At 38.2% G+C, this 16246-nt stretch overlaps 1 protein-coding gene across 1 annotated transcript in view; it reads right to left on the reverse strand.

Moving 5' to 3' along the window:
• SUN1 (Sad1 and UNC84 domain containing 1) overlaps positions 1-15972 on the reverse strand; it is a 22780-nt gene extending 6808 nt beyond the window's left edge. Inside the window, exons 1-13 of the mRNA XM_010142843.1 lie at positions 15878-15972; positions 9596-9790; positions 9093-9283; positions 7958-7984; positions 7675-7869; positions 5956-6078; positions 4893-4976; positions 4469-4579; positions 2957-3055; positions 2204-2297; positions 2029-2087; positions 712-857; positions 332-556 (exon numbers count right to left, since the gene is read on the reverse strand). Of these exons, the coding sequence (XP_010141145.1) occupies positions 332-556; positions 712-857; positions 2029-2087; positions 2204-2297; positions 2957-3055; positions 4469-4579; positions 4893-4976; positions 5956-6078; positions 7675-7869; positions 7958-7984; positions 9093-9283; positions 9596-9790; positions 15878-15954 (1626 nt within the window). The 5' untranslated portion in view covers positions 15955-15972. The remainder of the gene's footprint in view (positions 1-331; positions 557-711; positions 858-2028; positions 2088-2203; positions 2298-2956; positions 3056-4468; positions 4580-4892; positions 4977-5955; positions 6079-7674; positions 7870-7957; positions 7985-9092; positions 9284-9595; positions 9791-15877) is intronic.
• Between the last annotated feature and the right edge of the window lie 274 nt (positions 15973-16246).

Here is a 16246-nt window from a genome sequence, read left to right on the forward strand (position 1 = left end):
TTCAGCAGTAGTAAGGGCTAAACACAAGGAAGTTTACCACAAAACTTCTCTTTTACTAGTCCTTCTTACAGTCTTTGTATGAAAACAGGACAAATCCTGCTGCTTTTCAGCAATGGAAGATTCTACTTTAGACCACTCATGGGGAATTAATTCTTTGTCAGCTATAACAAAGGAGGAACAAATGTCAGTGACTGCTCCCTGACATTTACCACCCATCAGTTAATTCTGTAACAGAGTCCTAAAGTCAAATTGCTAATCAAATTGCATTATGAAAACAGAATACTTTGCCCCATATCAGAAAACATTGATAATCAGTAACTGACTAACTTACCTTTTCCTCCACTTTCATATCTTTAAGATGTTGATCAATCACATTTTTTATTAGCATCAGTGTTTCACTTTTGTCACTCATCTGGGTGACCTGATCTTGAAGATTACGGAGCAGAAGCATCACTTTGCTATATTTTTCGTCATGGTGATGGCATCTGTCAGATACGAAGGCCATTTGCCTCTCCAGCTCACTTACACGACCAGGATCAAAGATATTTATGGTATCCTAAGGTATAAAGATTTTTTTTTAAATATACAAAAATCACGACATTTATTTACATTACCCTTGTGGTTCAAGTAGTTACTGCAAAATATTGAACACATGAGAGTTAAGAAGTCTTAAAAGATATAAGAGTTCTTCCCTAGACTGTTCTCCCTTACCTTCGGAGGCTGCACAGAGTGAAAAGAATCAGCCTGTGGTTCAGGAACACGAATAGAGTCATCTACTCTCTGTATTCTATCAATTCTTGTCCAGTTCAATGAAGGTAAAAATGGAACGAAGCCACCAAACCCCCAGAACCAAATACCTAGATGAAAAACAAAAGCAAAAAGGCTGTTCAAGAGAATTCTCCCTTAAGACTGCTTACATCTACGAATCACTTAAGGACATAAGCTACCTTAAGTTTGCAACGTAGACACCACACAGCAGATACTTCAGCAGTCCAAATAAAAATCAGCATGAGCCAGGTTTAAAATTAAATCAAGCTCTCAAGTATATTAGGGGTATGCCTATCAGTAGCACTCACACAGCTGTACGGCAGGTAACCTGCACTTATGGATTATGATATATCCTTAATCTCACACTGCTGCTTCCCTGGGACCTCAGTCTCATTGATTAAGATAGGCCATGCTCACTGAAAGCAGATGTAAATACTGCTCTTTATCTCAAAAGAAACTATCTTGCCTTATACCCTACTTACTACACACCATGTTGCATAATATCAGAAGTTGGAGCAAACTTAGGCTTCCATAGAAACAATTTAGTATTTCACAAAATTTTCTCTTATTTTTGCAATATTTTGGTGAGAAGTAGCAGCATTTTCTACACAGGGTAACTTCTACCTTTCTTATTCTCCCTAGTACAGAGGATTTAGAAACCCCACTGTAAGTTTCTGAGAAGCTGCATCTTCTCCTCAAAGTAGCTATAAGGTTTTTAGGACACAAAGACATGAAAGGGCTTTTCAGAAGTGGCCCAACACTTGGGGAAATATTTTAAATTGAGTTTATTTCCAAGTAGATGCTGGCCTGGGATATTGTCAACTAAGCAGTATGTTAAGCAACTAAAGCATGGTCTACGATAAAGGGAAGACTTAGGATGAGTTGGTAAAGAAACGTAACCATACTTAAGATCAACAACAACCAAAGCAATCAGTAACACAGTCTACTCTTTATTGCACCCTTGCTATTTCTATGAAGGGAGGCAAAGAAAAACAACCTTGGTGAATTTACTAAGTCATCCGCTCTCTATCTGAAGAGCTCTACGAAATTAAGTCAAAAGTATTTCTCTCATGGCAAGGGGAAAGCTCATTGACTTGTCTGTACTTTGAGAACCTGAATTGCTGCCCTGTTCACAAACACACTTGGGTTTTTTTGCTTCTGCATCTTCTTCATAAACCAAAAGTTCAGCTAAAAGAACTATTTTAGAACAGCTGTTGTTTAGTTACAATGCAAATCAGTGTGTGCTTACAAGTCACGTACCTAGTAGAAACAGGATTGGAATAAGAAACAGTAACAGCTTGCAGATATTTGGAAGGCATCTAGAAAAAGAGAAAGGATTAAATTTACAAGAAACAATAAATTTACGATATTTTGTTTTATATTATAACTGGGTAAACAATTTACTCACAAAACTATTTTTTCAAAGGATACACACCTTCTTAAAAGAAACGCCTTGAGCAAAGACATCTGAGTAACAAGTTGACACCAGCCAGTTCTAAGCAACCTGAACACGCCAGAAGCTGCCCTCCCTAGAAGACAAAATGTGGCAGTGCGCAGTGTAATTACTGCGGCACACGTTCAAAGAAACCACACAGAGGAATAGGCAACTGTGGCCACAAACACTTTGCACAGCAGAGAAATGCATGAGCACAGGCAACACATGCAGCTTGGTAACATCCAGATAACACAGATATGAGAGCATTATCACATCAGCTACTTGACAAAACCAACAGCCATGCAAAAAGATGAAATACTTGTTTGTTATAGCAATACAGTCTTGCTGGTAATTCAGTATTAATGTTTGAATCCAAGGTACCATGCGCTGAAGATCTCAGCATGTTTCAAGAAACGCAGAGATTAAAAGCATCAATTTTTGTTCAGAGGAATACCAGGATAGGAAGTGACTACCAAACCAGACACACCCCATTATTCTCGACACACCATACTTTGTCCTGTTCACACACTTATTCCCTCATGAAACAGCCTGGTTCATCTCCCATTACGCCTGTGAACAGAAACTCCTCCTCTCATTAAGCATTATTTGGTCACGAAAGTGAAGTAGCACATGCATTTCAAGATGCAGAAGGCACAGCATGAGCACAGTTGAATGAGCGTAAGCGAGGCGCCGCAGATTCCTAGTTTGTCAAACGGAACAGGCAACGCGCACACACACGATGAGGATAGTAACCTGGGGCAAGAATGGCCAGCCAAAGTAGAGACACCACCTTCTCGGACACAAGCCATCCGGTTGCTCCCACTGTTCGCAACACGTGAAGCATAAAGTAACCTAGATTGTAACAAATTAACTATGTGGTAAGGGATGTAAAGGGCCTTGAGGTTCTTGTGCAGCAGATGCAGTAAAACAAATGCCATCCCCTGCCTATTACGTGTTCAGCATAATTTCACACCACACCTCAGTGATCTATGCACTTGGTTCTTCACTATCTAAAAGCAAAGCAAGCCGCTAAATATGAAGCCAAGTGAAACTACGACAATTTAGAAACAGAATTCTTATGTATAGAGATAAGCTGAACGATCAACAGCATCTCTGCAGTTGGAATATCACTTTTCCAAGATCAAAGTTTACATTTTATAGCATGTTTTTTTAACAGGGCCATGCTAAGTATAACAGAAGGAAAAAACCACCACCCAGTACTCCCTTAAAAACAAGTTTTAAATATGTCATTACTTTCAAAGCACCTTATTTTTTCCAAATTATACATCAAGTTCATTAGCTAGGTTCAGGTGTAGAGGAGGAAGCAATCAAAAATTTTAAATCCTAGTGAAAATTAAATAATGACACGTAAGAATTAACTGTAAATAACAGAAAATATTCCCCACTAAAGTTACAAGTGGTAAATTTTCATTAAATCGAGTTCCCAAAGGCCTCAGTATTGTCAGTTTAAAGTTTCTTTTTAAAAGAACAAAACCAACAAAAAACCCCCAACTAATGCACTATAACAAAATGCTGTAACTTAAAGCTCACTGAAGTCAATAATTACTATATCCAAAACTAGGACTGTTTGTTCTACAGAATAAACTACGTAGCACGCATTTAGAAAATAATCCTACATTTTTAGACTAGCAGGTATGTCTGAGTTAATCTGAGGGATTGTAGATATACCAACCCAATCTTTTGCAAAGCATTTAGGTGACTGCAGTGTCTCAAATCTTTTTCCTTTGCTGAATAAAGAGCACTCAACAGATTCTTGATGCCTCTGTCATTCAAGCTAGCGAACGCTCATCCCACAGGGAAGATTCTATCCCTATATAAGACTCCTGTAAAAATTGACTACCACTAGAACAAAAATAAAATGTTAAAAACCCTTTATTGAATAACCTGCATACCAGTACCTCAGACCTTGCTTTCATTCAAAGGCAATCTTCAACCTATTGAGTGTACAGACTTCCTCACAGTGCCGTAAGTTAACAATCTGACTCGTTCTTTCTAACATACAAGGTGTATGCTGTCCCCACACCTTGTTTTAGCTATAGGTAAGCAGTGGGCCAAGCTTGTACAAAAGCTAGCATCAGAGCAAGAAGTCAAAACAGAAAGGTGGTAAGTTAATTTTCTAGATACTTTACACTTTTAATCTACTTTGATAGATGAAGGCAAAAAGACAAACAAAACAGTATGTATGACTAACATTGTGAGATGGCAAAGCAAAATAAAAGCAAAAGAAAAAAGGTCCAAGTCAACCTGCATGAGAAAAGGTGTGCCAAATGGTCCTTGCTACCCTGCTAGCCCATGAGGATTGCATGTGGTCTGTGGTGTACATTTCAAGGTGTTTCTTCCCCTTACAGTCATCACCTGTTGGTTGTGGTAACAGTTGATTAATGGGACAAAGCCAGGATCAAATCATTACAAGCTAACTGGAACAAGTTTATTTGTTTATATCAGTTATCAAGCCAAAAACCACTAAGCAAACTTCAGCAGAATTAAACTTGCTTGGGGAAATATTACCGTTCGCCAGGCCATCACCATTCTCCCCCCTACATCTAAGTTGTAAAACAAACGTTTACTCTGTAGCTTCCACAGAGTCACAGGGCATCTGATATTACTATTCTAGTCACAACCTGGTGCACAGCTGAGGCTGGCAGACAACATCAACCATTACACTTACAGATGGATTCCTCGTTTACCCCAAGATGGCTGTCTTCTCTGTAAAACTCCTTCATGTTCATGCTGCCACAGTAGTCTGAGTGAGCTGCAACACATTCAAAAAGCACACACAGAACGTAACTTCCAAGTTCCAAGCCTTTCCTCCATGCGTGTTTTTGCTACCACATACACAGATTTTAGCTAAACTGGCTTGGTGCACTATTACAGCCAGGTTACTCACGGGAAACCTGGAAAATAATCAAGGAAGAAGCCTACTCTGTGCCATCACCTTTTTCTTTCTTTAAATAACAGGAGCCCTTTTCATTCCAAGATCTTTCTGCTCCTTTTCAGATAGCAAAGTTAGTAAAAAAGCCTGTAAGTAACAACACGAAGTCTGAGTCCCTATTCCCATCATTCCGTCCAACTGTTACATCTTTGTGCTGGTTTTACCAGAAATCTTAAGACTGAAAGGAGAGCATTAGCAAGTGATAAGGCACTGAGGCAGAGAGACGGGGAAAGAAGAAAGTTTTATTCACACACAAAAATCAGTTACCTTCTGCCTATGGCAATTTCACTTCATTTGTAGAGCGTGTCTTAGAGAAGAGAAAGCACTGAAGAAGAATCAAACATTTTCAGGGGAAACAAGACGTACTTTAGAGCAGTGCAGAGTGATGAGGCTAGTTTTAGTTTTCCAAGACAGATCTAGACAAGCTTTAAGGGCACAGTAGCTTAAGGGTAACAAGATAGTCCACACCTGAAACCATTGAAAAGTTATGATTTCATACTATCACACCATGCAGTTTTTAAATATTAAGTTTCTCAGTTTTAACATTACCTTCTACCACTTCTTAGCAAAATCGTTAACTGAAACTCACTTCTCACATACATGAATCCTGATTCTTCCCAAACAGGAGGAAAGTATGAAAAGCACAACGGAGATAAAAAAAAGGGAGAAAGACAGGAGCCAGCCAGAAGACTATAGAAGAAGAACATTGCAATGCCAAAAGTGAAGTCTGTAAGGTTAAAAAACCCAACACATATACTCTGGCTTTGTGTGGAGCCAAGGAAGACAACTAAAAAGGTACCTTTAAAATCATAACCCAGCTTCAGCAAAACCATTTGAAATAGTTGCACTAATAGTGATGCAAAAGATGCTGCAGCATGTTTGACCAATCGCAGAATCTTACTCATGTAGAAATAGGTTCCTCCTATTGAAAAAAAAACAGTGTGAATACAAATTATTCACCTACATGAAGAGGTATGTCTATTGTCTGGTGACCATTAGCTTGTGGAAGAGTGAGGATGAAGCACAGAAAGCCTTTGTGTAGCCAGGAGTGTGAAATTTAAGCAAGCATTTTCTGAAAAGTTTGGATGCACCTGATTTTATAGCAAAGCTTTTATAAGAACTACACATCCTAGGGAAAACACCTTCAAGACAATGGCTTCAGCAAGAATACCTTCTCTTTGTGAGAATTAAGAACTTTAAATAGCAATGAATTTCTTACAGAACTCAGGACCTCTCAACACCACGAGCTGTGGATTCTGAGACAAACTACATCCTTAGTTTGATCTGAAAGCGTGAGGACTTTTCATCATCTTCTTGCCTCTACACTGGAAGAAGTTACTGCAATGCTCTGCCTCAGCTGCTGCAGACACACACTTCCTCAGAGCCATGGGAACAAAGCTGCAGTGCCCCAGACAGCTGTTTTCCTAGAGTCAGCCACATTCCTGCCATGATTGTGTGCCCCTTCCCAAGCTGAACCCAAGCTACTGGAATAAATTTACAAAGAATGTAAAAGGATGAGTTCCTTATAAAATTATCCTGTGTGAATACAAAAGTGGGAGCACAGAAAACAGTTTTCACATAGTGTCACTTTCAGTTCATTATATTAAATGTTTTGAGGCAAATATTTTTGAGAAACGCATAGCACGGGTAGGAATTCTATTGGTTTAAAGTCACTCCTTGAAGGCCAAACAAACCAATTCCTTGCTACTGAAAACATACTTCTTTCAAGAATAACACACCTAGAGAAGGCCAAAATTCTAATTCCAGGCCGCTCAAGGAACCACTTCACGACAACCAAGGACTAGCAACAATCAAGAAATTCAGGATGCTATGCAACAGGCAGGCAGAGTCAAGACACTGAGGACAACCATCCACAGAAAGGAGATTGACTTGGAAAGGCAGAATCTTATTTAAAGCAGATTCATTTGTTTGAGCTTTAGGAATGTAGTCACTAGGAAGTCTCATTGGAACAAGTTTTTTCCCTTTAGAGTTTAATTTTTGAGGTCTAGTTTCTAAAAACACTACTAAGCTGCAAGGTTAAATGAGGAGGAAAAACAACAAAGCAGAAAGCAGGAAGGTAACTCTCAGATATTTCTTGGATAGCAGAAGCACTGTGAAGTAACAATTCTACTCAATCTTGAAAGTTCCTGTGAGGAAAAAAAGTGGACCGCATAGAAAAAGTTTCCATCTGAAAACCTCGAGCAAAACTCTCGTACACAGACACATACAGATTCAATACCAGTTTAGAAATGTAACTTCAGATACCACAGCATTTTCACTTTGAAATTGTTCAATTGACAGAAGCATTGAAAACAAAAAAGAATGATTATATATCAGACAAGTATATTAAGTCTCAGATCTAGAAAAAGGTATTTCATATAAGCTGATCTCTAGAATTTAGTTTCTGATAAATTTAACAGGGGAGTAAAGGCACATAAATAACACTACATGGAAAATGCATCAGCTGAACTGTACACCATCCTGCTATCCAGGTAAGACACAAGAGAAAGCAACTTACTAGATGCATGTTTCTGGCTTCTATCCCTAGAGTAAATTCTGGAAGATGGCACGTGAGGAGGCGAGTATGCTGTAAGAACCTCCTTCCGTTCCGAAAGCATGCTGCAGTCGCTGCAGGTGTAGCCATTGACCATCGAGCTCTGCGTTTCTGAGGTTGCTATATCACCATTGCCCTGCATCAGTGTAGTATCGCTACCTAGCAAACCAAGAGCAAAACATTCAGGCAGACATCAGGATTGCCATGAAATAGAATGCATGTGAAAGGAAAAGGGAAGTGCAGTTACCTTTAGGGTCACCTTCATCATCAAGACCTTCAAAGGAAAAAATAAAAATACAAGTTTGGTCCCAACATAAGGAAGTCCTGTAATCAGCTATGGTATATCACACGAACTCAAATTAAGAGTCCCACTAATTTTAAGACTGCAAAGACAAGCCACTTTATGATTAGTATTTAACATAATTTGCAGTCCACCACAGGAATAGATCCCTATATTCAGACATTAATTTACTAGGATAACAGTTAGTAAAAGCCTTCTACCACAGAAGCAGCAGACAAAATAGTATGAATGACACTACACCTTTTCTTAGCTCCCATGTGACTTTAAAGCAGCTAATTACAAGCTTATGCTGTTACTGTTGCTTGGTAACTACTTTTGTACTACTGTATTTTCAGACCCTGCTTTAAGAGCCAGGTAATCCAAAGTTTAGAATGTATTCTACTAAGATTGAAACAATTCTTTACATTAGGACTCTGGGAAGGTCCCAAGCATATTGACTGAAAACAGTCTGAACTGGGAGACATATAGTAAGTTGCTGATCTTCTACACAACACTTTAGGTGGACAAGTCCCGTATTCTCTTCTTCAGTGAAAAAGGTAGGTTCCAGGAAAGCACAGCTGTATAAATTTGCAAAACCAAACCAACCAGCCACAAACAAAAACCCCCGCAGGAAATCCTGAAGTGCCACTAACTTGAAACTTTCAGATTAAGGTATGTCAAGTAGAAACACACTTTGGCCTATAAACAAACAAGAAAGTGCTTTTCTCTTGGCTTTTCAAAGAGAATTTACATGTTACCATTCTTTAAATACAGTACTCTATGCATGTTTTGAAGAAAGTGATGATCACATCTATACAATCTATGGTGTTGCATCACAAAATTGTGTACATTTGCCTGGTGTATTAACTTGACTGTGCAACCTGTCCTGATGTTGACTGTGCCAGTGACTCAAGTTTGCTCAATAAACTGCAAACTTCCAGTAGGCTTCTTAGCAAACAGATGTCTACAGGGAAAGAGTAAGTTTGAAGGCAGGATGGAAAAATGGATGAGGAAAAGAGGGAAGACAGGGACATGTGTTTATACACATCAAAACATAAGCAGTTTTCCTAGTCCGATATGAGCAATAGCAATGATTACCTACCCCAGAAATGATCAACTTCTGTCTGCTCTCGAATCAAAGACTCGTCCAGTACAGTGGATACCATTGACACATCACTGGCATGGCTATTGAAACTGCTTTGGCTAAAAATGGAAGAGCTGGATAGTTCTTTCCTTGGCGTGTGTCTTACAGTGGCAGACTGTTTATTCATACTTTTGCCTCGCTTCATCATCCTAGGAAACAAAGCACAGACAAGTAAGACATAGCACTAAAGATGCAAGTTTCTCTTCATCTCTCATTTTAAATGAGGAAAAAAAAAGAAAACAATCAGCTCCAGTGAGGTTTAAAAGAAAATCCTCATGTTCTAGCATCTATACTTTTGCAAAGACTTCACTGCAAACCACATACTGAACAAAATTTTCCAAGTAAACACTGAGAACAAAGAATAAAACAGTAGGTAACCTGCACTTGTGCTATCATGTTCAAACAGAAAGTCTCAAGACCCCAACCAATAAATTAAGTTCTGATGATAAAAAACTGCTTACCGAAAACCTTGTTCTCTAAAGGATACGTTTCCGGTGTAAGAGCTGTCATGAAGGCTATCATTTCGTGCACTGTCTGATTTATTAAATCCCGCAGCAGCTAACCGTAAACTACGTCGTGACATTCTCGGTGAATCAAATACCGGATCTATTTTGTTTTCAGTTTCAAAATCCAAAGCAGATGAAGAGTAACTTGAACTGAAGCAAAATAAGAACAGTAAAGTTAGCAGAGTATAAGTGAAAATTCCCCCTAGTCACAAACATGCCTTTCAAGCCTGTCTAAGTTTCTATGAAAAGCAGTTTATCTGGCATTATGGAGATAAGATATGGATATAAGATATGCCACGTAACCCAATTAACTTAGAAGAATGTAGATATTCAAGGTTCTCTTAAGCAATTCACGTAACAAGTTTAACAACTGAAAATAAATCACAGTTAGAAAGAAAAAAACACCATGGCAACCATGTTTGAAGCTGAGCCAGAGCAAGCGTTCATTATACATCTTTAGACAGACAGTTCTTCAGGGACCAATTTGAGAGAGGAAGCCACTCATGACAGTTTCTTCACCACACCTAGCAGCAAATTAAAAATCATGGAGGCAATCTAAGTTGCAAGGTAAAGATTCATTTAGAGTGAAAGTTTATTTCTATTTTGCCAGTTCCTTGTTTTAAGAACCAAAGATCCACATGCCACACTACTCTGAATTTCCACCTCCCAATGAGTAGAAACTTCCCCCCGCTTCAAGATACCTGAAGACTTCCCTACTTTAGCTACATTAGTTTAATTGCCATTACTTCTTTAATAAATCCTTTAAAAGCACTTTTAAAATTTAAAGCAAATCATTAGAAGTATTTAACTCTGAATTTAGTCTTTCATCCATTTTTCTCTGTTTTATCCTGCAGAGGCAAGGTTACACGTAGACAAGCTGCACATCGTTACCCCAGGAACTTGACTCCACGCTTTCACTTGATTATCCCAGAACCTCCATGAAAACTTACAATGAAGACAAAGCAGCAACACAAGGCAAACACAGATTAAACAGAGGCATCAGCAAGAAATATATTTAGCAAACCAGAAGTTTAGCCTAAAGCAGAATGCTCATAGTGTCACAATGCTCATAGTTACAATGAAAGGAAACAGTCAGTCATGTAACCGAGCAGAGCTTGTCGCAGAGAATTGCACAGCAGAAGGCCAGGTCCTAGAACCACGCAGCACTGTGACCCAAAGATCTAAATGCTACGTGCTCTAGGTCAGCTTTCCTACAGTCTGTTCCTTCTCATACCACAGGGATATAGAGCTGTTAACAACAGTCACTTAGATATTTCTGGGTTTTTCATGTGTTTGTTTTTTAAAAAAGAGCTGAGCAAGATATTGTTATCAAAAGCAGCTCCTTCTCCCCAAAATCCCAAAGAAAAACAAGCCAGGAAATTACATCTGAATGAACAGATCCTAGTGTGCAATCTGTATTTGAAGTGGAAGCTTTTCCTTTAAAAAATACATATAAACAGCTACTATCAATGTATCTGTGCAAAAAAATTAACAAATAATTTTTACACAATCATTAAAGATCGCAGGATTACAAAGTATCAACATAGCATGTATTGTATTGCTTGGGCATACAAATAAGTTGACATCACAAGGCCTAGTAACTACACCTACAGTAGTGATTCAATTCTGACAAGGTAGGTGCTTTCAAAGTGAGTTTCTTGATTTCTCCACAATGCAAAGTGAAGCACATAGAAGGGACTGTGTCAGAGCAGGTGAACTGTATTTCCTTCAGCTAGAACAAACTAACCCAGACAATGCACCGCAGGACATCTAGTTGCTCCAGCAGCAAGTGGCCATTCAGCCCACAGGACCAGATAGAGCTTGTCCAAAACAACCTCTTCAGTCACTCAAGAGTTGCACAGATTAGATGGCAGATCTTCATTACCTGACTGATCTAATTGGTCTGCCCTGCTAATCCTGCCCTGTGTAAGGCAGGAGTCTAAGCATAGCTTAAGACAAACGCAGTTTACATTACTATACACGTTATGCTTATTAATCATTTCTTGAATTTTGGTGGAAGGAGGAGAAGAAATAAGACAGGAGACTTCTCATGTGAAACCAGATTTAGTCTACATTTGGTTGAGGACATTATGTCCTTATAAAAGGACATAATTTTTTACAGTTTTCAAAAATATGAAGTATAGATAGCTTGCATTCTGGCAGACGTGAAGTGAGAATAGGGGTTAAAAATGGCTCCTCTTGTTGTTCATTCTGAAAGGGTCAGAGCCACAATAGTTTACTGTTGAGTCCCCACCCCAAACAGTTGTTTCAGAACTCAGTTTTGCTATTTACACTTGCCACTATGCATTTGCTTTTCCCCATCTTCACCCAATGTTCCTTACAGATACTCAATTCACAAGAACACAAAGTACACAGGATAAGCTGACAGCTGTGACCAGCCTCAATTTGTTTCTGTTTATGAACACTTGCTGTTATTAAGTAGCTCAGTGAGCATTTATATCTATTTGGGTTGAACACATAGCTTGGAGTTGGGCTCTACTTTTTAAAAAACTATTAAAATCATTGGATCTTTTCCTCTTTAAACAAAAAGAGAGCTTGCTTATGCAGGATAATAATTCTCTTCACATTCAAAATGAATCATCTGTCCTCTGTCAGCAGGACAGTATCTAGAAGTCTCTTAACTTGCCAGCTCACTTTCCACGCTTCGGAAAGTGGCCTTTTTTTAGTTCTACAGAAAAGACTGCAGTAAAAAAACCCAAACAACCCTGCCTTTCCTTTCCCAGGACAGAAATGAACATCTGTACATTGATAATACTCCTATCTGGTAAGTATGGCTAACAAACAAACAAACAAGCTGTCCTTCCTGGACAAACAGCTCTAATGGCTGCTGGCATATCTGCTGACCGGATCTAGTCTTACATTTCCAGCTTCTTAACTATTACCTCGATATCTCCTCTACATGAGTTTCAGCAGAATAAGACTGTCCTAGGCTTCGGTGGGTTAATTTTCCAGTTATATATTTACAAGTAGAATGAGGACGAGGTCTGCCAATTTTAGCACACCTATAGCTCTGCCTGGAGGGCCTGAAGTGTCATTTATTTTATAAGTATTCCTTGGACTGAAATAGGCAGTAATACTCTCAGTTATTCAAGATAATAATAGATAAATGCCATACACCTAGAGAACTATAGCTAAACAGATGTCTTCTAACATGGACGCAGGCATATAATCAGCATATGAACATCCATACGCTTTCTGACCAGGATATTACTTATATTAACTCAAAGACAGTACCATGAGTTGTTTAGCTCTAGGTTTGATCAGTTCCAGAACACCCATAAAAACAATACAGGATTTTATTCAATTATTTTGCAGGAATCTACGTCTTGATTCAATATTCTGACACAGGAAGAAAAAAATCAAACCAAATTATCAATTTATGAAGAGAAAGAAGTGTTAAAGGTACCCGAATTGATGAAAAACAACACAACTCAAAAGATGACGGTGACTAAAAGGAAAGATCAGCCTGAGAAGGGGGGTGTAAATTATATGTTGACAAGTGGGTGAGATTCACAAGTTTGACTTGCATTTTGAGGAGGATAAAGGTTATTTAGCTGTATCAGTTTAATGCTTTTCTGATGTGAGCTGGAGGAGTAAAAGCACAAAGCAGTAGCATTACAGTTATGAACACACAGTAATCCCAGTGAGTATTAATATAAATTCTATTAATAGGTCATAACCAACTCTATTAATAGCTTCTGGTATCTAACTGTACTGTACTTCTTTCTGCAGTGCTACATGCACAATCCAATTTCTTTAAAGAAACTCACAGATTTTGTAATGATTGAATAGGCAAGGGCAGAACAAGTCAGATCACAATATAAGCAAAACAAATAGGGAAGAGGTTGGAGAAGGAACGAAATTCAGCATGAAAATATTTCTGATTAGCAACCCTGCCTAACTCACCCTTTCCTCAAATTCTTCAAATACTGACCCAATGCAGGAAGAGCTACATCAATAATACATGGCATTCTGCACAGATTCAGCAAGCAGACACCCAGCAAGAGGCTGCTCAAAAGACACTCTCCTGGCACTCTGAACAAAGGCAGCATAGCAAGCAGTTTTCCCCATTACTTTAGTACATGGAGCTTCACAGAATTTTTCAAGAGGACATTTTAAAACAAGTTTTTGCTAATCCTTCCTTTCTACACAAGGAAGGATTACAATGAATTAATTTCAACATAGTTTAACCATACTTGCTTTCATTAAGTCAGTTATTAAACTTCATCTTATCCATGGTGCTATCCATTTCTAAGTACCTGTCCTAATACAGTTTAGCACAGCAAAATGGGAGGCTGAAAAGCTTGAAGATGTGTAACCCTCCCTTTCTACCAATGCCTCTCCACAAGTTCTCAGTTTTGCAAAACAACAATCTTAATTTATGCAAGAAGTCAAAGACTCCACCTGTCTTCTACACGAAACCCAAAGTCATCATGAATTATCCTCCAATCTTTAAATGGCATTTATCATTATGCATCTTCCTTTCCTGGCAAGTCAACCTTTGCTCCTGGGTATTCTTTGTTTCAGTGAGAAACAAAACTCTTCTCCAACAAAATAGTAGGCAAGAAGAAAAACACAGCTCAAAGGGTCGTAACCCCAGTTTAAGCAAGCCATTGCACTTGACTTTGCTAATATTCTTGCAAAAAACCACGTAATTAAAAAAAAAAAAGAGATCTTAATTTCTTAAGCTAATACCAAGACCTACTCCTTCCCCTTTGTCTGCAAGAAAGATTAGTTGCTGTGGAAAAGACTACACAGTAGAACATACCAGTATCATTTCAACAAATAAAACAACTAGGGAAGAGAAATCAAATCAGATGACAAATTCACAGCTTGTTTTAAAGAAAGATACGCTCACAGAGACATAAAAATCACTGTCTAAACAACCCGAAGAATCAAAGCCTACTTGCTCACAATAGGGAAAGGTGTCCTCTGTAAAAGAGTTAAAATTTCAGCGAATCTCTAAGGTACATTTGCAACATAGAGCTATCTAAAAACACTCAGCAATATAACAGCGAATCTGCCGGCTAAGGCACATAAACCATCTTTCATTGTCCAGCATGACTTTTCTTGAAATTAGTAAACCCACTTGTATTTAACCAACATTTTACAAACATTTTTCTAAAATTTCAGGAAGAGTTCCACTTTAATTGATGCAACATAAATCACATCGCATTTTGCAACACTACTGACATCAGGCTGTAGCTGAAAAAAAAACCAAACACCCAAAAACCCACGATCCCCAACAAAAACTGACAATGCTACAATTTGAGAGTACACAAAAGCAAGAAAATTAAGTTAGTGATGTCTTAAAACTACAATTTTGCTGACTTCTGTTTTATTGGCAAGTAGCCAAGCACCTACCAATCTAAATACTGTATTTAATACACATTAAATACATAATAATGATTTCCAGGCACAGAATAGAAAAGCAATCTCATACTGCATCCTGACAAACAACATTATTTTTTAAAACTTAATATAAGCTAAACCAATAGCTCAGGCTCACTGATGTACACTTGCTTCAAAATACATCTACTAACTCAACAAGACGAACTAGACAAGATTAAAACAGCAGCCGCAATCTGCTCTATTAATACAAACTCAAACGAGCATCACACCACTTATTTTGAATACATAATACAAAACCTAGAAAACACACTACAGTTGTTTTTAGAAAAATGAAGTTATTTAAGAAAAACAGTATAGTAATGATCAGTTTAATAGACAGACACAAGAAAAAGATAAGTTCATTAGAACACAGATTTCAGAGTCACACAACAAGCAGTTTTGCTAAGAATCAGTAATCAATATGCGAGTTCCTGCCAAGTTCCACACCAGTGGCAATGAGTGCTTATCAACCAGGTTTTGAAGTGAAAACGTTGCCAAGTTGCAAAAGAGAACACACACAGAAGTTACAAGACATACCGGAAAACATCTAAGAATTTTGACAACACATTTATAGAAATAAAACAGCAATTGTAACTAGGTGGAGACTAGTTATTCATAGCAACTACTAAACACTGAGTCACCATCTTAGTCATTGTTCAAGACATATTCTTCCCTCCATTTAGGACACACCAGTCGGTTTCCAAACAGACTAACAAAGCATGCTTCTTCAGAGAAGTCAGCTACTTACCAGGGAAGTTAAACTCTCCAGAATTAACAACATTCAGAGAACATACATTTTCTTTACAAGAAGAAGAGAGTTCTCACCTGAGTGCATATGTATAGCCAGTGTTCTCTGGCAGACAATGGGGAGGAGTATACGTGTGTAGACGTGAAAAGTCCATGTTGACTGTTTCAAATCATACTGTAAAAGGTGAAAATACAAGTAATGCAACGACTTAAAGTTACAGAAAGTCAATGTAAGAGCCCTTGCATTGTTCAGCCTGTGTTATGAAGCACTGAAATCAAAAAAAGCTACTGTTACCAGAAATACGGCTCTCAGTACCTCAGCAGTATTGCTGCTAGTGTTACATATCCCTTATCGTTACTGCATGAAGCTCAGTGGACTTCTGACCACAACTTTCTTTATGATGCTCTATTTTCAGCAATTTCTGAGTCCTCTGGAACATTATTCTA

The sequence above is a fragment of the Buceros rhinoceros genome, unplaced genomic scaffold, assembly GCF_000710305.1.
Source record: "Buceros rhinoceros silvestris isolate BGI_N320 unplaced genomic scaffold, ASM71030v1 scaffold16769, whole genome shotgun sequence".
NCBI lineage: Eukaryota > Metazoa > Chordata > Aves > Bucerotiformes > Bucerotidae > Buceros > Buceros rhinoceros.